The 27,927-nt window shown below is 37.7% G+C and overlaps 1 protein-coding gene across 2 annotated transcripts in view; it reads right to left on the minus strand.

The window, feature by feature from the left end:
• The window catches only part of ACYP2 (acylphosphatase 2), a 42,818-nt gene extending 15,207 nt beyond the window's left edge, over positions 1–27,611 (minus strand). The window contains exons 1-4 of one of the 2 annotated variants that reach the window (XM_054818944.1): positions 27,252–27,611; positions 26,634–26,650; positions 24,616–24,725; positions 24,209–24,360 (exon numbers count right to left, since the gene is read on the minus strand). In XM_054818944.1, the coding sequence (XP_054674919.1) occupies positions 24,240–24,360; positions 24,616–24,725; positions 26,634–26,650; positions 27,252–27,321 (318 nt within the window). In that variant the 5' untranslated portion in view covers positions 27,322–27,611 and the 3' untranslated portion in view covers positions 24,209–24,239. Of the gene's footprint in view, positions 1–24,208; positions 24,361–24,615; positions 24,726–26,633; positions 26,651–27,251 lie in introns of those variants that run through there. The other variant, XM_054818945.1, reaches the window with a different exon arrangement.
• Positions 27,612–27,927: the final 316 nt, after the last annotated feature.

Here is a 27,927-nt window from a genome sequence, read left to right on the forward strand (position 1 = left end):
TCTCCTCTTCAACTGATATTAAGCCCTATGAAATAACACAAAATAAATGAAGTGTAACTACGAAAAGCACATTCTACCATACACCTTCCAGGAATCTCTAGTCAAAAAATAGGACTCAAGCAGACCACCAAAAACCCCAAACCAAGCAACTTCTATTTTGTAGAAGTTCAAAAGTATTTTTTTGAGGCTACCAGGTGGAATTAGGCACAAAAGAAGCCTTTTAATACTTTAGAACTGAAATCCTGAAATGCTTTCTTTTCAAGAAAATATTTCTGCACAATAGTTCATCACAGAGTTTCAGTTGTACCTGCAGATATCAGGTGTTGCTAAAAATACCTTCTTTAACTTAAAATAGCCATGATGAAGTTCTCCCTTCTCTTCCCAGCTGGCCTGCCCCCACATCTGGTTTCAATTACATCCCAGTAAGGTTGGTTCAGGGCACCTGTAATGCTGTCAGACTGGCACCTCAGGAGTTGTTTAAGCATTCAGCTTTGTAATTCTAAGTTGTAAAGCAGTCAAGGCAGCATCAGTTGGACAGCATTAGTGGTCTCCAAAATCACCCCACCAAGATACTATATAAAGACACTCAAGGTTGCAGCCAGAGATCTATGTTACCTGTTACATAAATGTCTTTCCCTGTATTTTCACTTACTTTGTTCTATTCAGGTCATACATTGCAGTTTGTTCTTTGCAATACATCATTAACCAGAAAGTCAGATTGGATCCATATTTAGTGAAATTCTGATTGCTCTTCATTATAAGATCAGATAATGAAAGATGTTGCCACTCAATTGAGACTACATTCCACTCTAAACTTAGAATTCAATGAATCTTTTATTCAAAGTTGTACATCGTCCCTAACCTTACAGCACTTCCACTGTGAGCTAAAAGGATTTTCTGACCTGTAAGAAAAAACATTAATTAACAAGTTAAAGTTAATTGAGTTCTTCAAGGTTTGTCTCAGTCTTCATCTGCAATTAATTTCATAATGAAAAAGTACAAATTCTTCAAGCCTCTGCATATTTAAAATCCTTAATTAATTTGCAAATGGGCAGCATGAAGATATTACATTACAAATCACTATTGAGGTTTATCATAAGTGTGTGAAGCAGTGTGGCCTGTCTCCCAGCACAGTCCCTATCTTGCCTTCACACTCATTCTCTTCCAGTGCTGCCTCTAAGGCTTCTCCATGTCAGCACACAGAGGCAGCAATCACCCAGACACAGCTCACTACAACAGTAAACCCAGTGCAAACCCAAAGCCAGGTGCAGCTACACATTTTGGTTACTCACACCAGAGATGTGAAGTAAAGGAAGATCCAGTTTAACTAGCCCTGATGCTCCACCTGGCTTTTCTGTTTTACTGCCATGTTGAATGTATTCTACTTTTTAAACTGATGTCTAAACACTAAATATTAGATCTCCACATCACTAGAAACACTTTTTAAAGAAATAATATTGAAAAACTATATTAATAAGGTACCAATATGTACTCTAAAAATTAAAAACATCATAGGGTATTTTATTTTGCCCCAAAGCACAGAGTTTTGAAGAATTCAGTAAGTAATGCAATTAGTTAGGACACAATTATAAAGCACATTAGACACAAAAGTATGTGAACTTTCATTTATTCAGACACGCAAAATTAACTCCAATCTAGACAGGCAGGGACATAAAAACCAATATAATGTTTCTTAAAGAAGATTTTTACCTGCATTGGTATACCACTACTAATAGACCCAAATTATTACAAGATTCCTGCATGATATTAAGGGCAGAATTCCTGTTTGAATGCTTTAAACTGACAGAATTAGAGTATAACACAAGACATCTTCAAGGTGGAAATAATTTGAATATTTCCAACTAGGGTCAAGTTCATCATACACAGACACTAATTATAACATGTTTAAAAACACTGCTTGACTAGAAAAAAGCTTTTGCACTCTGGGTTTTAAGCTGGGACATGCTGCAGTCAGCAGAGGCAGTTCAGGTAGAGGGTGACAGTTTGCAATACCTTAGGGTGCCAGACAGTGCCTCCAGCCCATAGGACAAGCCCCCCTGCCCATGGAAAACCTCCACAGCCATTTACAGGAGGTAACTCCAGCTTTGGAAACCAGCCAGGATCAGGATGGCAGAGATGACAAAGCATGTTAGCAACAGTTCCATATAGAATCACCTTTACCTTTGTCAAAAAAAATTATGCAAGTTGTTAGACCAATTAGCTATTTTAGTGGTATCTAAAAATGTACCAGGCTTTTTTTAGAAGAGGTAGAGAAGGTCTGCCACAAGACTGGAGCTGTAACACAATGAGAGGTTAGCATGAGGATGGAGTTGTATTGCTACAACTGCTATTTGCTCTGAACTAGAAACTCCAATGTATCTCACTGAATTCTGCCAGTAGAATTCATAGCAGCAATTAGTTCCATTTACATCCAAACAGTAACTGAGAGTAATACTAGAGGTACTAGAAAAACCAGGAGGCAGAGGCTTCTACCTGTACTGCTGCCAGTCTCAAAGGTTTTTCAGGCCTCTTAATAGCTCTGCAGTATGAAGATAGGAAATGCTTTTGTAAATGGTACTTCAGTACTAAACCAAACAAGCTAGCTCAGAACACTGTTAACATCTACATCAGCCAAGAGCACAGACTAGCAAGAGCAGGTTTGTAGAGAACAATGGTTGGTGCTGAGGACCTGACTTCCACACAGTATTAAACATTTCAGAATTCTTTTTTGTTCCCATAATTTCTTGAATTAGTACAGAAAAAAGATATAGGCTCTATCAGAAAAATTACAAAAACTGATTTTTTTTGAAGTGTTTCTGTTCTTCCTAGTATTCCTGCCTAAAAAAAAAGAATACCTGATTACTGAAAAAATTCAGGATTCCTCTGGAGTTAAGTACCTCCAGCCACAGACAGCTCCAGAACTTTCATCCTCAAATAAGTACAGATGTGGGCTAAGGCTTGCACCTCCTGGCTTGTAGGTAAACACCATGTTAAATAGACTTCAAATGTGTCTTGTCATGTCTGCTGCTGTAAGCTTAAAATTGTACTGTGGTTTGTTTTGCAAGCACACTACAATATCACACTGTTCCTCCTTTCTTTAATTCAAAGATCTTCTAATTTCAGTAAGACCTTGCAAGAATGGTATTTGAAAAAGAGAGAAAGATTAAGAAACAAGCACTGAAACAAGTTTCATTGCATTTTTATTATACTTTTTTCTATACACAACAGTAGACAAGATTAATTGTATGTATGTTTATAATCAATGTTTTCAGACTTCCAAGTGTTTCATATTCAAGTTTCCCTTCTCATACTCACTGTTGTGATGGCAGTGTTCTTACTAAGTTTAATTTGGCTCATCTTATATCCCTCCACACACTGCCTACTGCACGAATAGAATAAGCAGAACAGAGGTGGGATGACGTGAGCACACATCTACAATTCCCTCCAGCTTAGCAGTCATTTCTGCAGCCTCTGTTTTCTGGGAACTTAGAATTTCTTCCCGCAAACAGGAATTTTACACAGCCAACAAAAGACTAGTCACAGTTATTCAGCCATTTCACTAAACTCTGTGCCTATAATGTTCAAATATCAAGAAACAGTATCAGCAGCAACTATTAATATGCATATCTAATTGCTGAACAGCAATTAGAAAAAATATTTTTACCTAAGTCTTTCCAACTTCTGCTTCCATGTTGTTGAAATTTCATTTTTCATTAAAGCTGTCAGTGTTCTTGAAATGAAAGATTTTAATTACACTTAGCAATTCCAAAACTGCTGTTTTATTTGGAAGAATTATTCTTCAGTATTAGCCAAAATATTTATATTTCAATTCACCCCTTCTCTCATGGCATTGATTCCCCTGCAAAGTAGATGGAAAACAGGATTCTGCTAGTGCAGTTGGTGAAAGAAATATCTAGAAGGCAAAAATAGATAGCAACTTCTACATATGCAAGTAGATTGACATCTAGTGTGAAAACATTGAACTACAAAGCCTATACTGTATATCAAAGGTAAATTTAAAATATATACATTTGTTTAAATGACAAGAGAACCAAATCATCCAAATACAATCACCTTTAAATCTTTTTTCTGCTACACAGAGCCAAAAAAACATTGTTGTCATGAATGAGGAAGTATAGCTGCTAAAGGAGAAGACATAAGATGTTAGCAGTGAATCTTAAAACACAGTGAGAGAACCAGGAAAGAAACTCAGACAGAAGACTGACAAGGACAAGAACACAGGCTAGCTGGTCAAGCAGAAGTTTTTTCCAGCCTTGGACAAAGTAGAAAAGTTAGAGACAGAGGCAGAATGATTGCATGACTTGTTTTAGAGTTTAAGACTGAAAAAAGTTCTGGAATACCTTCACTTCTGTGATGTAGGCCCAAAGACTGGTGAGGAGCAGTGTAAGTAGTCTCTAGACAACTATGTTCTGTAGCACAACACATCGACATGAAAACCAAAGTCCACATGCTGTAGAATAGATAAAAGGCTTTTCATAGTTATCCTACTAAAGACTGAACCCTAGTATCAACATCATTATCCTAGAATTTAGCATATTAAATACCTTTAGTCAAAGATGCTTTCATTCCTGCAATGTAATCTCAGAAGTATTTGTCACCTTTTTAGTCTTTGCAGTATCATGTCTTAGTCCATTGTAGCACTGGCAAAGATTTTTGGACCTAAACACATTTTCCTGGCAGTTTCAGTTATTTCAGGCCTATTTGCACCTTCTTGTCTGAAGTAATTTTGTAAAAACAGTATCATAAAAAGCTGACAGAAGTGCATTCACACTACAACTCCCAACTCAGTTATGATTCATTTACTATAACAATAAAACAGGTGATGATCTCTCACAGCCCTTGCCACCACCTCACCAAGCCTATGCATTTCATACCCATATGTTTAGATAGTAGACACTTTCCAGAAACTAATAGTATCAGCCCATTGTTAATATTTGTGTGATGGCCCTTGTCTGTGCAGCCCCCCTTGTGTCACTGTTGACAACAGCTCTTAACAGAACATAGATTTTTCAGCCAAAAACAGTTTACAAGCCTCCTTCCAGATTAGAGTGGAATTACACAGCAGCAGCTGTTTGAGATCTCATCCACATGTACGTTCTCACTCCAGGTATTCTTAGAGACAACACTCACAGCCTGTCCACCCCCAGCCTTATGCTCAGTGTATGAATACACTAGATGGATCAAGCACTGCTATCTCATTTCCCCCTCAATCACAGAATTCTGGAATTAAAGCGCCTTTTAAAAGGCCTTGAGGGAGAAGGACAGGAGCATGGAAATAATTATGCATAGGGACAATGCAGCCTAAAGATACTGATAAGAAATTTTGTTTTATGTATTTGAGTAACTGTCCATATTCACACAAGGAAAGCTTCAAGGTCACAAAATAACTTTGCATTTAGCATCACCTAGTATTACCAAATATTAAGCAGCAGTAGACAGAGATGATGTGCATACAGGCATCTAAGATAAAAATTATCTCCCATTAGTTCCTATCTTTCCTGATATTATTCTTCAACTCAGGTTTTTTCTTGTTAATTGTAATCACCAGTGCTTTTGGATTTGAGACATTGTGTTCTGATAGCCTGTTACCTTGAGTGACAGTTAATTGCCAAAATTGATTCTTTTTTATGAGTAAATACAATTCCATATTGACTCAATATGTTAGTCATTAAAGAACTGACAGTTTCTAGTGTTGTAGATATGACCCAAGGCTTATTTTTACTCAGGAAAACTTAGGACTCGAGGAAACCTCTGCACAATGAGTCACAAGTGAGTGATGACTTCAGGATAAACTCTGGAAATGGTACATGCATCTGGAAAAACACAAATACCTGCTCATTGTGCCATTTTTGCAAGGGCAAACCAGAAAACTGTAAGCCTACAGACTGAAGTAAAGCTTTCCTGACAGTAACTATACTGTACACATCAAGTCAACTGGAAAATAGTTTCTTGGCACCATTTAAACCCTACAGAGTTCTAAAGAGAAAGCTGAAAAGAGTTTGCTCAATACCAAAGACCTTGCCAATCTCAAATATATCCAGTTTTGCTCCTCAAGCTAATGATTTTCAGAAACTGCAAACAAGCAGACCCTGAGGAAAAAAAATCCTTATCTTGTCAATTTTTGTTTTGTTCTAGCAATCCAACAAGATGAAACTAACTGGAGAAGTGCCCACTAAGGATCCATGACCACACCCAAGGGAACTACTCCAGAAACATACTGAAAACAAATGAAAGTTAAGCTGTTTGTTCAAAAAATGCCTAAGTTTTGTTTTCCTTGAGTATCTGACAGATCCAGGGAGTAAGTTTTAGGTTTACTTAACTGCATTCACCATATTTTACACATTAATTTATAGTTCATGTTACTTTTAAAGTTTACTCCCCCAAAAGCACTTTGTCTCATCTCCTCTTCACACAGTAATCCCAACACTCAAAGTCCTCCTCTAGCAGTCCTACTCTGTACATGTGTTTTTTCTCTGGACATAGGCAGTTTAAAGACAACCATAATTTAAATATAAATCAAGAGAGATTTTGTATGGAACTACAGGAAGAGAAACACAACAGAAACCACAAATTAAATATACTTCCCTACATCCTAATATACAAAACCTCCACAATTCAAAAAAAGACTGCAGGAGATGAAGAAAGAATACTGAATGGATGAAAGCAAACACATCCAGAAGCAACATATGAGATTCTTGCTGTGGAGCACCTCTAATTATGAAGCAGTTGATACTTCATACCATACTTTATTGGTTCATGAACTACACACACCACGCAATTATTTTAACTTTGTTGTGAGGCTGAGAAGTTTAGAGCCCCCTCTCCAGATTCAGATATAGCTCTGGCTGAACATTTCCCAGAAAAACAATTCAGAATTCAGTTGAATCAACTATCAAACATGGATTCAGGATCTATGTTTTCTTATTTGTCACTAGGATTACATTGGGTCTGATTAAAAATAGACTCAAACATATCTTGGCATTACTTGCACATAATTTTCTTTATACCATCCTTTTTTCTTTATTAGAAGTAGACATCAAAACAACAAAATGTGCAATTAACCTGAATATGACACAGAACAAGAAATACCTAGAAACTATTCATAATACTCTTAGTATCTCCTTTTCACTAAACATTATTAATCCCACACATTCTGATTTGATTAATGAAGTGCCAGAAAATCATGAGACCAGTTGAACTCTTATGAGATATTTAAAATAAAATTCAGAGGGTTTGCTTGCCTTTGGGTTTTGGCATTATCTTAACAGTGCCAACTTTCTCTCAAGGCTCAAAACCTTTCTTTAAGAGAACTTCAATTCCTACATAACAGGTTTGTACCAAACACTGGGGCTTTGAGAAAAAACATCAAGTATTGTCACAAAAATCTTCAGTTAGCAATGCAGTCAAGATACAACTACTGAGTCATTAGTGAATCAAGTATATCAATGTGCCTGAAAACAGGCTTCACAAAACAGACTGTTGCTGTTCTCTATAGAGTTAATTCACTAAAAACTAACCTCCCTTTCTATACATTTTATTTTATTCACCAAGTATAACAAACCAGAAGTTATTTGGTAGAGCAATAGCCCTCTTTGCATAATTTCTTGTTATAGTCCTTTTCTCCCAAAGGAATTTTTCACCTTAAAAAAATCTTTTCATCAAGATCCATATGCTTTAAAAAAAACCTTCAAGACTAGCTCTATTTTTAATTATCACTAAATTGCTTAAGTTTCATCAAGTCAGAATTTCTTTGCCATCCAGTCACTTTGTTCCAATACAGTGATACAAACAAGGAGAAAACTCAAACTTAAATTGCCACAAGAGGAATTTGTTTGCTATCAAGCCGTTGTTCTGGCTCTACTACTGGGAGGGCAAAAGTGCTCACAGATTTCAATGTTTGCTGGTCTGAAGACAGCTGTTGCTCTTTCTATTGGAGAGTGATAGAATCAAGGACAAAATTTAGAAGTACTTGATTCTCCTGCCCACCTTACTCTTTCCTCTTTGAGCTGGTTATAGAACCAGAACTAATGTTTTCCTGTACATTAGCATTTAGACTACTCCATCTTATGCCTTCCTCTTAAGTGAGCTCCGTCTCATTGCTCCCACCAAGTCCAAGGCTAAGAAAAAGGTGTCTCTGCTTACTGTGTCAACAATCCAGTACCCTTGGCAGAGGGCAGGCTCACAAGGTCCTGTTTGAAATACTGTCTACAATGGTAATAACGCACAAGTTAATGTAATATGGTAAATTTGTCTTATATACTAATTATTTAAACATAAATGCTTGCTTTCAACAAAGGTAAGATGTTTATGTTACACTGCCATGAACTACAGTTTTGTTTTCTGCAATACATAGCAACTTTTTTAAAATGCTATGTTCACTGTAAAGGCCATGATGACTGTCTAATAACAATACAGAGTATGCATTATGCTTGCTTACAGCAGACTGGGGGGAACACATAGCACAGCCCTTCCGTGTTGTACTCCTGTATTTAGCTATGACCTTGAGCTTAATTCCAAAAGCCACTGGTGTGTCACACTGCTGATCCACTTTAAGAGCAGGGAGGCATTCTGAGAGGAGGAAAGGGTTACCAATCACAGTGACTGAACATGACAATTCTGGATTGTATTTTAGGAGGTGTAGATCAGAGAACTTATTTCTACCTAAAGACAGCTGTTTAAAATTAACACTTGCTACATACCAGATAAACCTTACTGACATCAATGCATTATTGAAACTACTATAAATTCTCTGTCCTTTCCCACTTTGTCCTTTGAGGTTTTTTTTCTAACAATGGCAACAATAAGCAACCACCTACCAGGGAAACCACCACTGCAAACAAACATTTTGCTACCCTGGAGCAGTGACTCACATTAACCAGAGGAACTACATATTTACTGCCTTCAGTGCTCTGGCATTTCTGTTTCTTTTCTTCACTAAAAAAATAGTGGGTTAGACAGCACATATCACCTGGCAAAGAATAAGAAAATACACTATTTCTGTCAAGTCCCTGGTATCTCAAAACACATACTGTGATTTTGAACAGGCAATGAAGCAGAGTAAATGTTTCTCATAACAAGCGCCATGATGCAGTCAGGGAGATATGCACAGACCAACCCTTGCACCAGAGTCCTGCTAAAGACGCTTGGGCTCCATATTCATACAGAAGCTATCCATTTCAAGATTAATGTCATGACTTTTGATAGCCACATTAGCCGGAAAAACATTTAGAGCATTTTAGTAAGTTCTATTTTCAAACCACATGGTAACACAGACCTCTTGTGCCTTTCTACAGGAAGTCACATCCCCAGTGACATGAACCCCTTGGGAGAAGACAAGTTTCCATGCAAGACTCCAATCAAAGCCATTAATTTCATTTTTTACCTCTATTTGGGAAGACAGTTAAAGCCTAGTGAGGAAGAGAAGAGTCAATAGCACAGCATGGCTTCCTCAGGGGCACTGCTGTCAGGGTAAAGGCACCAGGCAGGTCTCCAGTGGGAAGGATTCTTCAGTGATCCCTGCACAGGTCACAGCACTGTCCCACAAGCTCCAGCATCCCCTCCCACATCAATCCCACACAGGAGCATGACATTTTAACTCACTGGGCAAGGCAAACACTGGCACCTCTCCCATCAACACACTGCTTCATGCCCAGGTCCCATATGTGCTCCGTACTTTGGAACTTCCATTTGTCTCCAGCAGGCATACCTTACATGCCTGACTACAAAACTTGACATGGTTTAAGACTATTAGATCACTACAAACAGTCAAGCAAAATATTTAGCATTTGTCAGAATGCATGTGGCTCTATATTTAGGTTGTCAGCCTTCTAGGTGTTTCTGGTTGGGAATAACAGGAACATCTCTTAATACCAGCTAAACTAGTAAACCAGACACTAAGTTGAATAGATTTTTGTGAATCTAAATGCACTGAATAATTGTGACTAAACTCAGGCAAGAGAACAGCTTTCAGAAGATGAGAATAACATACAGTTTTAATAAAAGACTACAGGTCTGGTTTTTAAGTGTTGTCTATGGGTCTGCAAGTCCTGAGAAATCTGCCATATGTACTCAAACAGCATGGCAAACAAATCCTGTCTGCTGTTCTGGTCCCACACCAAAACCCTGTAAAAAGATAATGAGGACAGCATCACATTTCATAAGAGATTTCCCAAATGCCTGCTGAGCTGACTTTATTTACAAGTACTCACTGAAACAATTAATTGCTCATACATTCCACTCCACACTGCCACAGCTCAGAATGTTCTGCCTATACTATCCATATGGACATAAGCCAGAAAGAAAATTTCTATGTAATCATCCAATTAATTATTATTAATGATAGCATTTAGCAAAAATTGCCAGCTGGCATACATAACAATCACTTCACTTTCATTGTGCAGTAACTACAAAAGGCATTTGTTTTCTTATTAATAGCTTTAAAAACCAAAGTTGAACAGTTTTGTTTTCAACTACAGAGGATCAGAAGGGCAAAGAGAATAGAGTGGTGAAGGACTGGACCAGGAGTCAGGAAACAGCTTGAATTCAGAGTCTGCAACTAAATTCCTATGCAACTGGCTCAATCAGTTCATTTCTGTGCTACAGGTTTCTATTTGTAAACTGATACTTTCTTATTCTTTGGCTTTATTGCTTAATTTTACTATCTGTTCTTTAGTAGTAGGAATCTCTTATACCATGTTAATAAAGCAGAATGGGGTCCTGACTGGCTACAGTCTATGAATTTTTCTTTGTACAGTTTAACATCTGGGGGATTTTGATATTAGAAAGATGATTTCTTCTGAACCCAGCAGAAACTGACTGCTCCAGCTGGCCCAGAGAAATCAGCTGATACAATAATGCAACAATATAGTTCAAAAGTCCAAATGCAGTTACTGGAAACTACATAAAAAGCATATTATACCATGAAATTTAGAGCAAGGCATTATTCTTCAGTGCTTTATTGATATTAGTAACCAATGCACAGAACCCCAACAACTTAAAGGGAGAAACTTTGTTCTAATGGTTAGTGTAGGACAGGATATCAATAGTCCCACACCTCCCCTTCAACTTCACCACAGATTTGCTGTATGAGACTGTTCTGATGCTGCTCTACACCCCAGGTCTGCCATGCACAGCATGGGAAGAATCCCTATATAGCTACTCAACAGAATTGTTTCCAGTTTTAATTCACATTTGGGCCAGGAATTTAACAAGACAAATGTTTACCAAAATTTGCCCCAGCCCTCATGCCAAATACACACAGTACCTTCACAGCTATCAATTTCAGATCCATTACAATAGCAAAAAGTTAATATGAACTCTATCTGGTTTTTGAAGTTGCACTGTATTGCTACTAATTTATTTATGAGGTCACTCATTGCAATAAATAGCATCACACACATCCCCTAGGCTAGGTAACAGTAGGTCCTAACAGCTGAACTTCATACAAAAGAGCTGATGTGTTGTGTGAATTGGACAACACAGAAATCCATTAGATCTTGATCTTCAGGGGATCTATCCTAACATCCTTGGCACACTTAACATACAAAGCAATCTGCAAATCAGAGATGTATCTCATTTAACTCATGCTAATATTTAGCACTTCCCCCCTAATTGAGAGGATATAGCAGTTAGAGGAAAGTTGAAAACACAAATACAACCATGTTAGCAGGGTTTGTCACTAGGACAGCCAGCATTCAATCAGCTTTGCTCTCCCTAGCAGGTCTCACACAACACATTGCAGGGATTACTGCCAAGCACTCGTGAGGGCAGCAGGATGATAGAATATAGCAATTCATGCTCTAACAAAAAGGTCTGGAAAAGCAGCCGAATGGACAGCAGTCACTTGCAAGGCATCACGGGAGCCCTGTTTGCCAGAACTCTTGCAAAGCAGACCACATCCTAGCTATGATTTTTTTTTAAACACAGGTAGACATGAGTGATGTTTGTGATGAACAGCAAATGCATTTTCCTATCACTGAAGCTGAGTAATAATCCTCAAGTACAGTTTCCCAGCCAAGTACAGCATGCCACATGCAAAAGTAAATCGCAGCAGCACAGAAAGTTTTGTGTATATACTCCCAACAGATAGGTTGCAGGTGTGGTTCACTGGAAAGCAGACAGCAGATCTAAGTTTGAACAGACTGATCTTCAAAAGGAACTGAATTTGCACTCCAACAAAGTGGTTTTCATCAGAATGCACTGCCAGTTTGCCTATGAGGCTGCTGAGAAGCCTGAGCTTTCAGAAGCTCACAGCCCTGACAGCTCTGCTATGCAGACTTGCTCAGGACCAGTGGGGTACATCCATGCTGTCCGAAAAGATTTCTAGTACTGACCCTGAAATCTGGTTTCAAGGAATGGCATTATACAATGAACAAGGCCAGAGGCTCAGGATTAGCATTTGTACAGCATAACAGGATTTCAAGTGAGTTCCTACATGGTAGGCCAAACCTGTTCTGATCCAAAAATATGACAACTGAAATATCATTAAATGATTGCTGGGAGATTTGCAACTTGGAATAGATTTGGTTTGTTGCTGCAGATGTGGTTTGTTTTCTAGTAAATACTAAAATTCTACTGCTTATAGAGTCAAAAAAGAGAAGAAAGACTATTTGTCCCATCAGAATGGTCATTTGGGAGTTCAAGGAATCTTCTTCCAAACATAATATCAGCTGCCCATTTTAAAGCCTGCTTTTCTTTCATTAAATTCTGAATACTTTCCAGACTGATTTTCTTTGTTCTTTTAGCAGCAGGGAAACAAGCAGGAAGAGCCCACAGCATCACAACACAGGAGCACAAGCCTGAACACCAGTGGAAATCATTTAAGGTACACAGAGTATTTATTATAGATTAAAACAGTCAGCTGTTTCACCCCAACTACAGGAAAAACATCATGAAGAATACCAGCTTTGAAAAGAAAGCTTCTAATCCAGTAACAGAGTGAATATAGTAAATCAACTCAAGAGCAAAAGGACATCAGATCAAACGCAGTGTCTTCTCCAAGTTTATATAAGTGATTCTCTGTAAAGAAACTTCAATATCCCCTTCAGAGGAGCCACATAAAACAGAAAGGCAAAGATATAAGAAGTAACCTTAACTCTGCAGGATAGTTGGTAACTTCCAGCATAGTTCAAGGGAAAAGTTTCAGGGCACTGCATTAAGTAAATAAACACTGTATTTCCCTGGAGTGTAAGAAAAGGGAGTGGAGGGAGGAGTTGGAAAAAACAAGGTAAAATTGAGTTATATACTCTGTAATGAAGTGACCCAGCAATATATTTTTTCAACTGCTGCAATGCACTAATAGTGGCAGAGAAAAAAGCAGCATCAGAAGCAATTTTGATTTTTTTCTGCTGTTAGCAAAGGGCATATCTTAAATACATAAGTGTGAAACATAATCATCATCTACAAAAATATGGTAAATAAACCGCACACAGCTTGCCCATGAATCACATCAGTACTACAGTAATTTGTAGAATAAGACAAACAGGTATCAGCAAGATAAAAAGGCTTCAGAGTTCTTTCTCCATAGAACAATAACTAGCTTCCTCTTCCTTTCTGTCTACCAGTGCAGTGTGGCATAACAAAGATTTTGCTGGAAGTCTAATTCACCTAGCTAATTAAGTGCTTCAATCCTAGAGAGATGAAGTTTTTCCAAGTCAGCATTTTTACCACCAGAATGTAAGATCAGGAGTAGCAAGATTCATAGGATATGTGCATAATTACACCAGTGAATTCAGAACTAAATGAAATCTACCCACTCAACACAGGATTCATGTTTAACTATCTGCCCCCTCCTTTGTATGCCATCCATTCAGACTACAAAATCTTTGCATTCCTATGGAAGAGCTCTCACATCTGGTACTAAACATATGACATAATAGATCTGAAGAATATTCCCTCCTAATTTCTCACCAGAAGCAAGGGCTACTGCTAGCTTAATCCTGAATCTGTTTGCTTTGTTCATAACACTTGTTTTGGGGGCAGCAGCATTCTCATAAAGGTCTTTTCATCCTTATGTTATGCAATCTTAATATTAGTTTAATGTTGCTTTCTCTCATGGATTATAAACACAAATCTCTAGACCCAGAATAACACCCTTCATCCCTCTTATGACCACTTGTCTATCTTAACAGGCTTGTTCCCTACTTACTGGACTATTAATCTTCAAATATAATCAGCTCACACAAGGAAAACAAACCCCTTCAGCCATCAAGTGGGAAGATCAGAGAAACAGTGTACTGTAGTAGAACTCACTTCTGGTCTATCCTGACTTTTGAATGCTTAGCTTTATGAATTCAGTAATGATCTTTTAGCATTGCTCTGCACATTTGATCTCCATTTTTAGACCAGCTAGCTGAATTCTTTTCCTTCTCAGTAAGCTTCTGTAGGTTAGAATTCAAGTGGCCACCCTTATCAAATTATAAGTTTATACAGTGTTAGTTACCCTTTCATTGGTAATTCTTATGCCTTGCACTCTTCAGGAGACAAAGACCCACTATGATATCAGCTACAGTGTAGGTATCCCTGGCTATTTCTTGGTTCATGGTAACATCAGTTAGTACCTACCAAGGGAGAAACACCAGAATTTACATGAAACCAAACATTTTCATACCAGCATTTATCATACTTTTGGCATGGCTTCCTGGACAACACTGAAAAAAGTCAAAACCACCCTAATCTTTGTGCCTAATCTGTTGAAACATTAGCCTTATGCAATGCAGTTTAAAAAACATTTTTAAATGCCCCAATTTCACTAGAAAAAAACACTTCAGAATTTGAGGTCAAAGAAAATGTGTTTGAATAAAAAAGCAAAACAAAAAACTTACATTTCTGAAGTTGTCCTTTAAGAACCACATTAGTAGGTTTTTTTTAATTTTCAAAACTTGTTTGAAACATCACATACAAGGTATGGCCAAGATGCCTGTATATAAACTCACTGAAGTTTATATAAAATTGCATGTGTGTAATCCATGCACATGAATAAATTCAGTCTCACCAGCATCTGAGTCTTCTACATAGGAAGCTGTAACAAGTTGCTCAATTTCCTTCCCATTATGTTTATGCAATTTGATATAGGCAAGCATGAGCAAGCACTGCCATGTACTAAGATGACTGGAAGCTACAGAGTATCACTGGTGAAACACTAAGCTCAAGCTGGAAAACCCTGCTGAGAAGCAAAGTACAGCAGCTTAGGTTCGCTGCTGTACAAACAGTCCCACAGCTTTTGGCTGTTGTTGAAACAGGGGCAAAGGAAGACTGTGCTTTCAGAAGGCAACACAGACACGGTCCCAGCAATCTTGACAGAGTAAGCCATGTTTGATAGGACAAACATTTAGAACCTTAGATCACTCAAGCACTAGTTTTATTTCATACTGCAAAAACTCAGGCAGGTTTGTCAAATATAGCATCCGTAATAGGTTTCAAGGAAACCTACACTTTTCAAGTACATGCTTTTATTGATAATTACCAATTCGTTGCCAAAGATCTATTCTTAACTGTGTGCAAACAGTTATTCCCCTTGATAAGCTGAAGTACAAAAACCTCTTAAAAATACTAGGTTGAACTTCTACTCATTAGTGTTTCTGTAAATGTTGTGATGGAACACTAGACATCTAGAATACTTTCTTCAGCAGAAAAAGCCAGAATAATGGCATTGAACTGTTCCACACCCTACTGTATCAGTAATAAGAGAATATTTTCACTTTGAAAATATCAAAGCATTATACATTGTCCCAGTAATATCAGCTATAAAGAATGTATAAATGCTTAAAATGCTCAAATAGATAAAGCTTCCAGCAGAAATCACACATCTTACTAGCATTTGCATTTTGAAAACAGTCTCCCAGAAAGCTCAAGCAATCCTGCAGAGTTGCTTTAGAATAGTTACTGTGGTTTAATTAAGATTAAAGTCAAAATAAGTTTCTTGATTTTTTCAGTGTGGATGAAAGGCATATTATTTCTAATTACACAAGAAAACACCTAAATTGAGTGTTCAGACAGTAAGTCCATTTGCAATCCTACTTGCTTTCAACTGCAACAGATTTGAGAATTGAATGTTATCAGATAGTCATCAGCTAAGGAAATTAAAGTCTGGAATTCTGCAGCAAATTAGGACTTCACATATTAACATTGGTAAAGAACTTTGAAGCATTAATGCAACATCCCTGTGGAACCATCATTTCCAAAGAGGCAAGTCACCAGAAAGAGCAACATAGTAAAAATGAAGTTAAGAGTCTTACTCAAGATCACATATTGAGTTTCCCAAGATATACAATATACACTAACACTTCTTATTCCAGAGGCACAAGTCCAGAAATTCAGTCCTGTTTAAATGCAGGAATAGCATCCACTATAAACATAAAAGGAAAACAGCTTTGTGCCTTCTCTGTATTTAAGATTTAAACAAATATCAATATGCTCACCAGTAATAAGGAGACCAGGTACATGTCAGAGGCCTGCAGCAACTTTTTTTCTTTTACCTACAAACATGCAGAGTATGGAACACCTTAACATTTTAATGAACAAAAGTAGTCATATGGCTCCTAAAGCAAATGGCCATTTCCAGCAGCTTCAGAGGGAGCTGGAAAGAAAGGTTCTTCACTGAATCAATTCCAGCATCAAATACCAGAAGCAGCTGAGAGGTGGTCCCCTCCTCCAAATTAAAATACCTCAATAGACTTCTGTTTATGATATGAGACTAAACTATAACATATATTTTAGAATAATAGCTGTGAGATTTAAACAATGCCCTTAGTAACCTTAAGCATCAATGAGAACACGTGAGCTTCAACAGGAACTTGTTTTATTCTCTAAAGTGACTAAACTGCTTTGCCTGCACTCCTTCAAAAAATCTGATACTCAAAAGGTAAAGAAAACATGAGGATTAAGCTCTAAGACAGTATTTAGTCAATCCTAATTAACTGTATTACAAGCCTACATCTAGTAGAATTTGTTAAACTATATTTTTATCAAAATGTATTACTATGAACATTTCAGTGATCAGAAATGAAAGCAAACACTTCATAAAGAATTCCAATTCCACTCAGCTACTGCAAATTCACAGCAACTGTAAAAAATTACTGGATTAAAAAAATCTACAAGGTCATACAAGACAGCTATCTTTATATTCCAGCAGAAGAAACAGGGGTATGGAAAACATTCTTTTTGCACTATTCCATATCCAGAAAGACATAACCATGGTTAAAAGCTTTAGTGGTTTATGGCATTTCAAACTAAAGGAACAGTGACAATCCAGCAGAGTCTAAAGGACAGGACCTGTGCCAGCAGTGCACTTCTATTCCTGGCTCTGTCACTGGTGGGCTGTGTGACCTTCAGTGGAGAGCTACCCCTCTCTTCCTTCAACCACCCCTTGTCCGCAGGGGGAGAAATTCCTTTGGCTATGCCCCTAAGTGACCAACAAGAGGGGACTTCACTAGAGGGCAGTAGGCACTGCTGTAAGATGTAAAATGGCAAGGGCAGAACAAGGGTAAGCCACTAAGCTGAAAGAGAAAGCTATGTGCTACCACACAAAACTGCAGGCCAAGTATCATTAACATCTTACCAGTTTTATTCTCAGAAACCAGTAACAGAAAACTACACCTTCTGACTTACCTGACCCATTCCTTGTCTTTGCAAGCAGAGTACAGTTGCTACAAATAAACTGCAATTAGTTCTTCATTTATCTAGTTCTGAAGTGCTAAAACCCCAAATAACAAGGTCTAATTCCATTCTTTCCAGACCAGTCACATTTAGTACACTTCATTTACAGGCCCAAGCTCTGAGCCTGCATAACTTTAGTTTACAATTTAGCCTGTCAATTTTAAACAATAATCAAATAATCATAAATAAGAAATTAACACCTCCAATATCTAGTATGAAGAAAGATGGTCACATTTACCATTATACTAGCCACAAAGATTAAAGTTTAACAGAATTTAATTTTCCAGTTTACACCTTTGTTTTCCCTTTAAAAAACATAAGAGCAAACCAAGAAAATCAAGCTTGTTATACTTGGACACAAACTGAACAATAAAACCTCCATTTTTCTTGTCATCTGACTGCTTTTGAGATACTGAAATACTATAAATCACCTTCAGTAGTGATTAATGTAGGAACTGTACTTCATTACAATCGTGAGAACACATCCTAACACTTTCACTATTTCACATTTTAACAAAGAAAGAAAGAAAGCTTAAAGAATGTGGTTTTAATTTCACTCTCCTCCTGCCTACAAAATATGACTGTCAGCTTCCCAAGAACAGCACATCCAGGAAATATTTCAGCCATACTATTATGGTACATAGCTGCCTCATTGACAAGACACACAGTAAACATTAAGTGCTCTGCATCAGAACAGATATATTTTTTATAGAAAATTAGCACAGTAAAAAGTCCTCACAATTTTATGTTTTCTGTAACACAGAAGCATATGATGACCAGTGTTCCTCACATGATCAACCTCAAATCCAGTAGTTGCAATTTTGTGTCTGTATGCTTTTAGACATGTGGGATATTAATATTCACCTTGGCCAAACCTTCCCTTGATCAGAAAAAAGATACAATGGAATTTCAGTCAGTGTGTTCATTAAACATTGCCAGCAATTAAATCATTTCAGTAATACATTTTTACAACCTTAAATACAACCCTGAAAGTGTATACCTATGAATTTAGAGCCTATTTTGAGAAGTGCATTCATCTTTGAATAGTGGTAAGAGTTTCTCACAGCCTTATTTTAGAAATACATGTATTAAGATGGTTTAGTGATCTCTTTCCTGCTAAATGCTCTCTACAATGTTTGACCATAAACTTGGTTTCAATCCCCCTCCTTGGCCTTGGCATTTCATTTCCACTGCAATTAGCTCATTCCTCTGACATTCTCTTCTCCCGCACTAACAGATCTCCCATAATGTTTTTTCTATTATAGCACACCTTCGGTTACTGTATCATGCTCCTCTTCTGCCTCCTAGACATAAAAGCATCTCTGGAAGTTTTGTACCTTTTCTGCTAGTCTGATGTTACTCACCACTTCTTGAATCTACTGATCCCCAGTCTGCAATCACATTATTTTACAGATCAACTGTTGCCAAACCCAAACTGATTTCCATATTGTCTCCCTAACTCACCAATATTTCCAACCTCTCTGAACTCTTCACTCAACTGCCTTTGTCTTCTTTTCAATAGGAGGCTTCTGGGTATATCACAGATGTCTCAAATCTATCTAAAAACCTAAACCACCTCCCTGTCTGTACAAATGTTCTCTGCAGATCCATTTCTTTGCACATGAACCTAGGCTTAATGGTAGAAGTGTTATTCTTCTCTTAACATTTAGATTGAGCTGAAAAATTTAAAATAGAACCTTTCAAAAATGGAGAAAAATCTCAAGATAAAATGAATAATTTTATTCTGTATTTCAACATAAATTGGGTATTAAGATCCAGAATTTTGCTCAAGGAACATAGTCATAGTCCAAATATGAAGGGTTTGGATTTTTCACTAGCATTTAGTTACATTTCATGCCATCAGAGCTATTCTCTGCAAAAAATTGAAAATTATATGGAGGAAAAAGGTATTTATTCAATGCCAGTTGTACAGATGGGAATCTTGGATACACCTGACTGATGAAACAATGACAGCTACAGTGTTAAATAATAGTTCCCTTCTCCCCTTTCATGCTGTAAAAAAATGTAGATTTATCTACACAGATACACACTTCAGTAATTTTCAAGTCTTGTGTCATTTATTTAATATTGATTCTTCTTAACTGACATTGACATTAAAATTAAACATTCAAATTCACATTAATTTACTAGTTAAAAACATTTCCAAGACAAGCAGTCTATATTTAATACCATGCCTTCCTACAAACACTATGCCATATGTACTACTTGTGTCTAAAAAACATGCTAAGATTTTACATTTTAAAGTGTCAGCCTGATTTGAAATCTTTGATTTTTGGAATAAATTCTGAACTTGGCAATCTACATTACAAGACTCTTAGTATCCATTAAAAAAGGAAGATAATTAGTACGTCATCATTCAAAGGTCGAAAAATTCTCATAGGAAAGTGATTTCTAGCCAGTCAATGCCAGTTGCTATGGCAACCACCACAATGGTTATGAAGGCTCTAACCTTATTCAGATGAATAAAATGGAAAAAATCACAAGATACTATAACAAAACACCCTGTACTATAAGTCTTCCTGAAAAAAGAAGCTGAAGGACTACCTCCCTCCACCCCATTTAACAATATCCAGGCTGGCAAAAAAGCCTTCAGTCTACCATAAAAGCTTATGTCATTATTTTTTCTTGTGACTGCAGTATTCTTTGCCTTACAGACAGGTAAAAGACTGAAAATGAGCTTTTAGTATCTAAGGATAATGGGCACTACCTATCTGAAGTAGTAGCAGCAAAGAGAACAGGACTATAAAATACAGTAGGAAAAAAGGTAGTGAAGAAAAAGATGGATTCTACCATAACAGTCTAAAAATAGATTCACTTCAAATGAAGCATATATAGTTGAAAGTATCTACAGAACAAACAGCTCCATCTAGAGGTTAAGAAGCAAGGGATATTAAAGCAAGCTTACAGGTAAAAGGTTTTCAAGACTTAAAAATACCCTCTAAAATGGTCTGCAAAATCACCCAAATAAAATAAAAAATTGGCTTCAAAATGCATTGTAAAGAGTCACCTGATCTTTGAGAATCTAAGTTTATAAAAAACAAAGTGAAGACAAATCTCAAAATGAAAGTATCTAAAATAAAAACCTGATCATTCATACCTTAAGCTTCTTGCATTTCAGTGAAATTCACACTGAAATCCCAGGCCCAGGGAAGTCAGTAAACTTTGCCAGTTTTCAGCATGTAAAGAGTCAGCCTCCCAGCACCACTTCAATGAAGATTTATACCCATGTTCAACACTAAGTGAACAGTCCAATAAGGAATGAAACTTCTTGCACATGCAATGCTTTTTCAGGCCCCAATCCTTCATACTTACCTACCACCTTCCACTTATTTCTGCAAGAGTTACAATGCCCCTGCTAAGTTGTTACATGCTCCAGAACAAACTATTTTACATGTCAACTTTCCCAGTAATTAATCTTTTCTAGGTCTGCAGGGAAACAATTACTTCCACATTTCAGGACAAAATCCAGGCTTCAGCACACTGCTTAAGAAACTACACCAGGCTCCAGTAAAAGAGCCCAGTTCTTTTCCCTAGCAGGATGGGAAGGAACCAAACCCACAGCCTGCATTAGCAAACACTCTTCTGTGCTGCATCCGCAGCAGGAGATACACAGCCTCTGGATGCCTTCCCACACCTAATCCCTCAAAGTTCTAAGGCAATGAAGTCATATCTGACTACCCATGTCTCCCCAAAGATCATCAGTTACCTGGCCAACCAATTTGCAAAATATATCTTCTCTAACATGTTCTCACTTCACTAGAGAGCTTTAAATATGCATGGATAGTCATACCTCCAACTCTCCTGCTTTAAATCTTTTCTCTACTTTATACTGATCCTGGTCACTCTCCATCTAAACTCCATGCATTACAATAATGCTTAAAATAGATCACCAAGACTGTCCTCATAATTCCTCCCAGATTTTACCCTGCAGCCTGCATAAAAAATAATCTTATAAAGGCATTGTTTCTTGAGCTTGTACTGGATGCTTTATAGCTGTGCCTTACAATACAAGTAGTGATACAAAATAGAATAAAAAGGGTCAGAAAATCAGGAGCAAAGGACTGCTGCTGGAAAACCGTTGGGTTAGAGGTCTGCCGCATTACTGCTCCAGAACAAAGGCATGCTTTGTTATCCCCTCCATGCTTCTGGTAGCATTGAATAGCCGCATGGTGTTTTCCCCCTTCTTTTACTCTCCCAATCTATTCTCCTCTCAAACCCCTATCCCTCTTTGCTTTCTTCCCATATTGCTTTTCCTATTTACCTGTTCTAGAGCTGTACCTTCTATTGGCATCCCTACTCTCTTTATGTTCTTGATTCTATTTAGCATCATGAAAAGATAAGTAGTTTATGACAGACCAAAACATCCCTTCCACCTCCCCCTAAAAAATACTAACATTAACAAGCCAGAAGCAGTAAAACTGACAAATCATTTTATTACCATTAAACATCATCTTAAGAGTCCATGCACTGCACTTCTGAAAAATCAGGCTATATTGTGCCCAAAGTTTAATTTGGAAACTTATGCAAGTGTGAAAATATCTGTCCAAAAGACACTGCACAAACTATTCTTGAAAGATTTCTACAAGGTAACACTTGTTCCAATATTTGAAATAGCACTCACCAGGAACCTTTCTTGAAACACCTTGTAATATGGATTCATGTACTGTATTTCTCTGAAAAGTTATTTCTTTCAACGTATAAGACTTCAAAATTTTTAAGCAGCAGCATACACATACAGTCTCAAGTTTGACTATCTATCAAACACAAACCATAGCTTACATGGTAAGTTGGTGCCAGAATTTCCTCCTGATTATTTATCACAGTTTGAATACAAATGTATGTTTAGGATTACTGGTTTATATTAATTTGCCATAGCAGAAGCAAGCCTCATTGTTTTTATTTAATATAGCATTTTAAATAACCCCTGAATCTAGAAGACAGGATTATGAATTCTTACACAGCATGACTGAGCATTACAAAAAATGCTGTAAGCCCTGAAAAAAACTTCAAAAAAACCTCAGACCTATTTTGATCTTCTATTAACATGTACTAGCAGAGAGAAATAAGGGCCTTTCAAAGTAACTGTTCATACACAATAGCTTCCTTTTCATGTGCAAGTTCACCAATCTAATGCCAAAAATAAACTCACCACCTTTTTCATAAATCATATCCCACCCAGGAAATAAGAAAAAGTGAACTGTTTCTCCTTCACCATTCTACTCTAGGATCTCCAGTTTAATAACCTGTATCTCAATACATACTTCAAAATCATACTTCAACTTCAGCATTGCAACACAATTCCCACATCAGATGAAAACATTGATTTCCAGCATGAAATGAAGAAGCAGAACTCAAAACAACTTTTTATTTGCTCTGAATATCAAACAGTGTACATCAAAAGCGTCAACATTTTTTGTTGCAATCCAGCTTGCTGACCCTACTTAAAACTGTATAACAATGAAAAATAAAAACTACTTTCCTTTTGGAATAGTCTGCATGTCACCACATCTTTGAGAACAAGCCTAGTCTTTTAAGTCTAATTTTGCAGCTCTAACGCAAGATCCTCTATTACACTCAAACCTTTGGGTGTTGTGGTAAACAAGGTTTACTTTAAATACCATCAACACAGATAACAGGAAAGGGAAATGGATGGACCAAACCAATGCATTCTGCAGCAATCCTAGTTCATGCAAATACAAAAAATATCAGTACCTAAGCTGTGCTTTCATTTAAATCTGCTTAATAAGAATAAATCAGCTCACTAAAAGTTTTTAAATTAAAAAGTACTCTAACAAGTAGAAACCAAATCCTAATTCCTCACATTTTATTTTTGGTGTTCTAAATTAAGTAGAGATGGCACCAAGATACTAAATCTACAAAATATTCAGATCAGGCTATTAACAAAGGTCTTCCAGAAAATAAGTATAAACTTGACTTAAAGAACTGATGTTTCCTTGACTTTGTAAGTGTGTTTCAGCCCAAGGTAAGCAACCTAATGTTAAGCTCAAGACCAAAGAAAATAATTAATACAAATACTTCTGTCACATTAGATACATGAAGTCTCTTTACCAGAAAGTGCAACACTATTTCCTCTACAAAACCCCAACTTCACTTTACCCAAGCTCAGTTTTGAAGCAATTCCTGTGTCAGAAAGCACTGGCAGAACTTGCACTAGTAATTGTCCATCCATAATACAGCTTACAAAGGAAAGTTTTACCATCACTCATTCTTTGTTGAGAGAACAAACTACTGAACAATTTTTAAAAACTCCCAACAATCTCCCTATATACACTTACAAAAAATGATAGTTGGAAGCAATGAATTGGGCTTTGTGTTCTTCCAGGCATCATTTCCTCAGAGGGATATCTTTAAGCTTTTGGAAATTGGCAATTTAATAAAGAAAATCATTACCCATTCTTCTAAGACACCAAAATATTTTAAAACTTACTTCCAGATGGTAGAGACTACAGGCCTTTGTTGAAATGTGTATTTATATATTAATTTTTTAAAAAATCAGGGAAAAAATCATATTTAAACCCAGTTTACTTCAAGTACAGGCTGAACAAGCATTTCAAGAAGTTCTTCAATCTGTTTCTTAACAGAAGTTCTGAAGAATTAAAAGCTAGATCTGTGCTCATGTGTAGGAATAAAGGCTTTTTCTTCCTTTCACAAGAAAAGGGTATGTTAGTGAAATACACTGACAAACTGTGACACTAAAAATTAAAACTGGGTGATGCTACACACTTTTTTTAAAGCTTAAAGACTTTTTTACAGCTTAAAAAAGAATGCATCTCCTCAAAACTAAAACTGATGATTGAAAATACTGTTACATTACTGACATATGAATCTACTTGTCACTATTAAAATGCTTCTGTAAATGACTTTAGTAAGACTAAGAAAAAGTACAGAAATACTTACATTGCATTTACTTTATCTTCTGGGCCCTGAACTTGGCCTGTTACAGTTCCTTGACTGGTATTTTTAACCCAGCCAACCACTCCTAATTTCCTAGCTTCCTCTTCTGTGTACTGATTTGAAAAACAATGAAAGAGGACAATCAGCATCAGCATATAAACCACATGTACCCCACATAAAACCCCACTTTCCTTTTTAAGACCTAACTTAAAAATCTATGGATGATGCTCATACTTGGGCATTAAGATATTCCTGTCAGCTCTGAAGTTGCAGCCAAAGCAGCCAACTTTTGAACAAGAATGAGGTTTGACATACATAAATGCACAAGTTAATTCCCACTTCCATTTTTGCAGCTTTTAATACTTTTCCTCAAAAAAGTATACAGAAGATGGCTCCCACCAAGATATTACACTGCTCATAAAAGTCATCATCTTTATCATATGTACATGCATAGAAACCTTCTGATGGTGTGAAGTTCCCCCCCCACTCACAGGGAGGCTGAAGACTTGCTCCCATTATTTCAGGAACTTTTAGCACAGTTTTCATCACAAAGGACTCTACTAATCCCACATTGCTCCCTTGTACCTACTCCATTTCTTTCTATAGCTCCTATCACTGCTCATCTGCCTCTTCAACAGTGTCTGAACTCATTAAATTTGCTACATGTACAAACTTCATAGTTCCTTTTCTCTGGTTTCATTTTAAATCCTTTCCGCCTGACTGTCACCCTTTAAATTCTACCCCCAACTGCTGCATTACTACTAAGAAATAGCAACAATGGTGATAATCTAATTATACTGGTTTTCTAATTTTTTTCAATATCACAACAAATTATGGTCTCCCACCTGTTTACTTCTTGTGATGAAATCAGGACCTTCCAAGTAGTTTTTTTTGAGTTTTTTTAAACTTTCTCATTTTGTCTTTCACATACATATGAAATATACACATGGTTTTAGTAATTTGTCTCTAAACACTGAAACAGTAGGGAACAGAAAGCCTGTTTTGCAGGAATCCATTACATTTTTGTTCCATGTAGGATAATAAAAACATTATTAGCCAATACACAGTACTTCATTAATAGCAAGTTTATTTACATTAAAGGTACCTCCTTTCTTTTGCTTCTTGCACTTTTGGCAAAAAGGTACAAGACTATGTGGCCCATGTTTTTATCTTGTATTACAGAACATCGACAGACTGATAACTAACAATAAGATCTGACAGTTTTCAATACATCTGGTTGAGAAATAGCCAAACATTTTAGAGCTCAGCTCAAAGCAAGGCACAGCAAACTTGCACCTGCCCATCACATTGTGTGGGCATACACTTTCCACTTGATAGAATAACTAAATTCAAGACATACTATATTGTAATCCTCTAACCATTTCAATTTTGCACTATTTCACAGTACATATAAACTATGCATAAAAACTTTTAAGTCTAATATTAAGCATGGCCCACTGTTCTCAGACAAAAAATTGTTCTTATTTGAAACATGTCCTCTTGCTTCTTGGGTTTCTGTGAAATGCAAAACTACCTGCTGCACATTCAGAGCTGGTAGAGATGTTTGGCCAGGATACAAGCCACAGACTACATGTTTGTAGCACATTGTACAAGGAAATACAATAAGCTTTTTTAAATACTGGTGCTATAATTGCTATTAAAAACATTAAACTGGAAGACATTGTTTCAGAAGCTAGTATCAAGATCTTCAGATTTAACCTTTCTAAAGGTTAGCACATTACAATACTCCTGCGGCCATTTTATCACAAGTAATCCAAATACAATCTTTAGACACTATACAAACAAGCAACACATTAGTAAGCTTTTAAAAAGTCCATTTTAATATAACAATAATATAAACAATTTTTTTTCTTTTAAATCCACTTGCAATACTTAACCATCTAACCTAGAACTCAAACCAGCAGCTGGATATATTTATACTCTACAGACCTACCGCTGTATTTTTAGCACTGGAAATACTATACTGTAAAGTAGAACTGGTAAATCAGACATTGCCTTACCATCCTGAAACAAACACCTAGAAAAGAAAGAAAAATACATTAAAATAATTTGAAATAATACCACTTCTAGGAATTTCACTTAATATAAAGTTACAGTAAACTGCATACAAGTCATCTGTGGTCTTTTCTGACAGAAGTTAGGAAATTTTAACATTGGGCAAACTCTACAGAAATTGGACACAAGCTGGCCTTGAGCTTTCCCTTTGGTAAACGATTATTTTCATTAACACAGCGCACGTAGGTTCCTCTAGTGAGGATTCTGCAGTATGGGAATTGCCTTTGACTTAATTTTCATTCAAGTTTTGCTGCCACCGCGGGGGGGGGCTTCCCACATAACCGCGCTGACAGAAGACACGAGCACAAACGCGGGTAACAAAATGCTTTTGACAGCACAGCCTGTGCTCTCCAGGGAATCGGGCGGGCCGTACCATGGGGGCACATTTACAACCTTTTTCCCCCCACCTTCCCGCTGGGGACGAGGTGACAGCGGCCCCTCCCGCTCCCCCACCCGCCGCCGCCTCAGCACCCGCCCGCCTCACTCGGCCCCGCACGCATGCGCGGCCCGCCGCAACCGCCGCCCCTCAGCCCCCCGCCCCGCGGCGCAGAGCCCATCTTTACCTTGCACTCGGCCAAACACTTCATAATCCACCGACTTGAGCGCGCCGGAGGCCTTCGCCAGGGCAGACATGGCAGAGGCACCGATGAAGGAAGAGCCGCTGTCGCGTCGCGCGTTGCTCTCCGGGCCGCGGCCGAACGGGGCCGCCGCGTCCTCCCGGCGAGCGGCGTCCGGACGGGAGCGCGCGAGGCTCAAGCTTCCCGCGTAAGCGGCCGCCTCACGCAGGGGCGCTCCGGGAACCGGGGAGAGAGTGGGGCACGACACGGCACCCCAAACTGAGCCCGGGCTGGTGGCGGGAGAGACCCCCGCTCGGGAAACACCTCTCCCTCCGTGAGGGACGCGGCCTCGCAGCTGTGAGGGGAGGTGCGGCCCTTCACCACCTCACAAGCGCCCTGCGGCAGCTGCAGCCAGCAGCGTGTCGTGAGGTACTGAGCCCTCCTGAAGGAGTTATTTAGTCCCTCTTCTAGTTAAGGTTAGAAACAGGTTGAGAGAACGAAGGTCTGAACAAGACTGTCTCCTGTTTCAGGGCTGGTGCAGTAGATATATACACGCAACCAGGTTTCCCACCTCAAGCATCCTGTGACAGGTAACCAGCATTAGCCTTCTTGAGGGATTTACAACAATCATTGAAACAAAAACATGTTTGCCATATGTGGCTGAATTGACATAATTTTGACT

This window comes from Grus americana, chromosome 3 (assembly GCF_028858705.1).
Source record: "Grus americana isolate bGruAme1 chromosome 3, bGruAme1.mat, whole genome shotgun sequence".
In the NCBI taxonomy this organism is placed as follows: Eukaryota; Metazoa; Chordata; class Aves; order Gruiformes; family Gruidae; genus Grus; species Grus americana.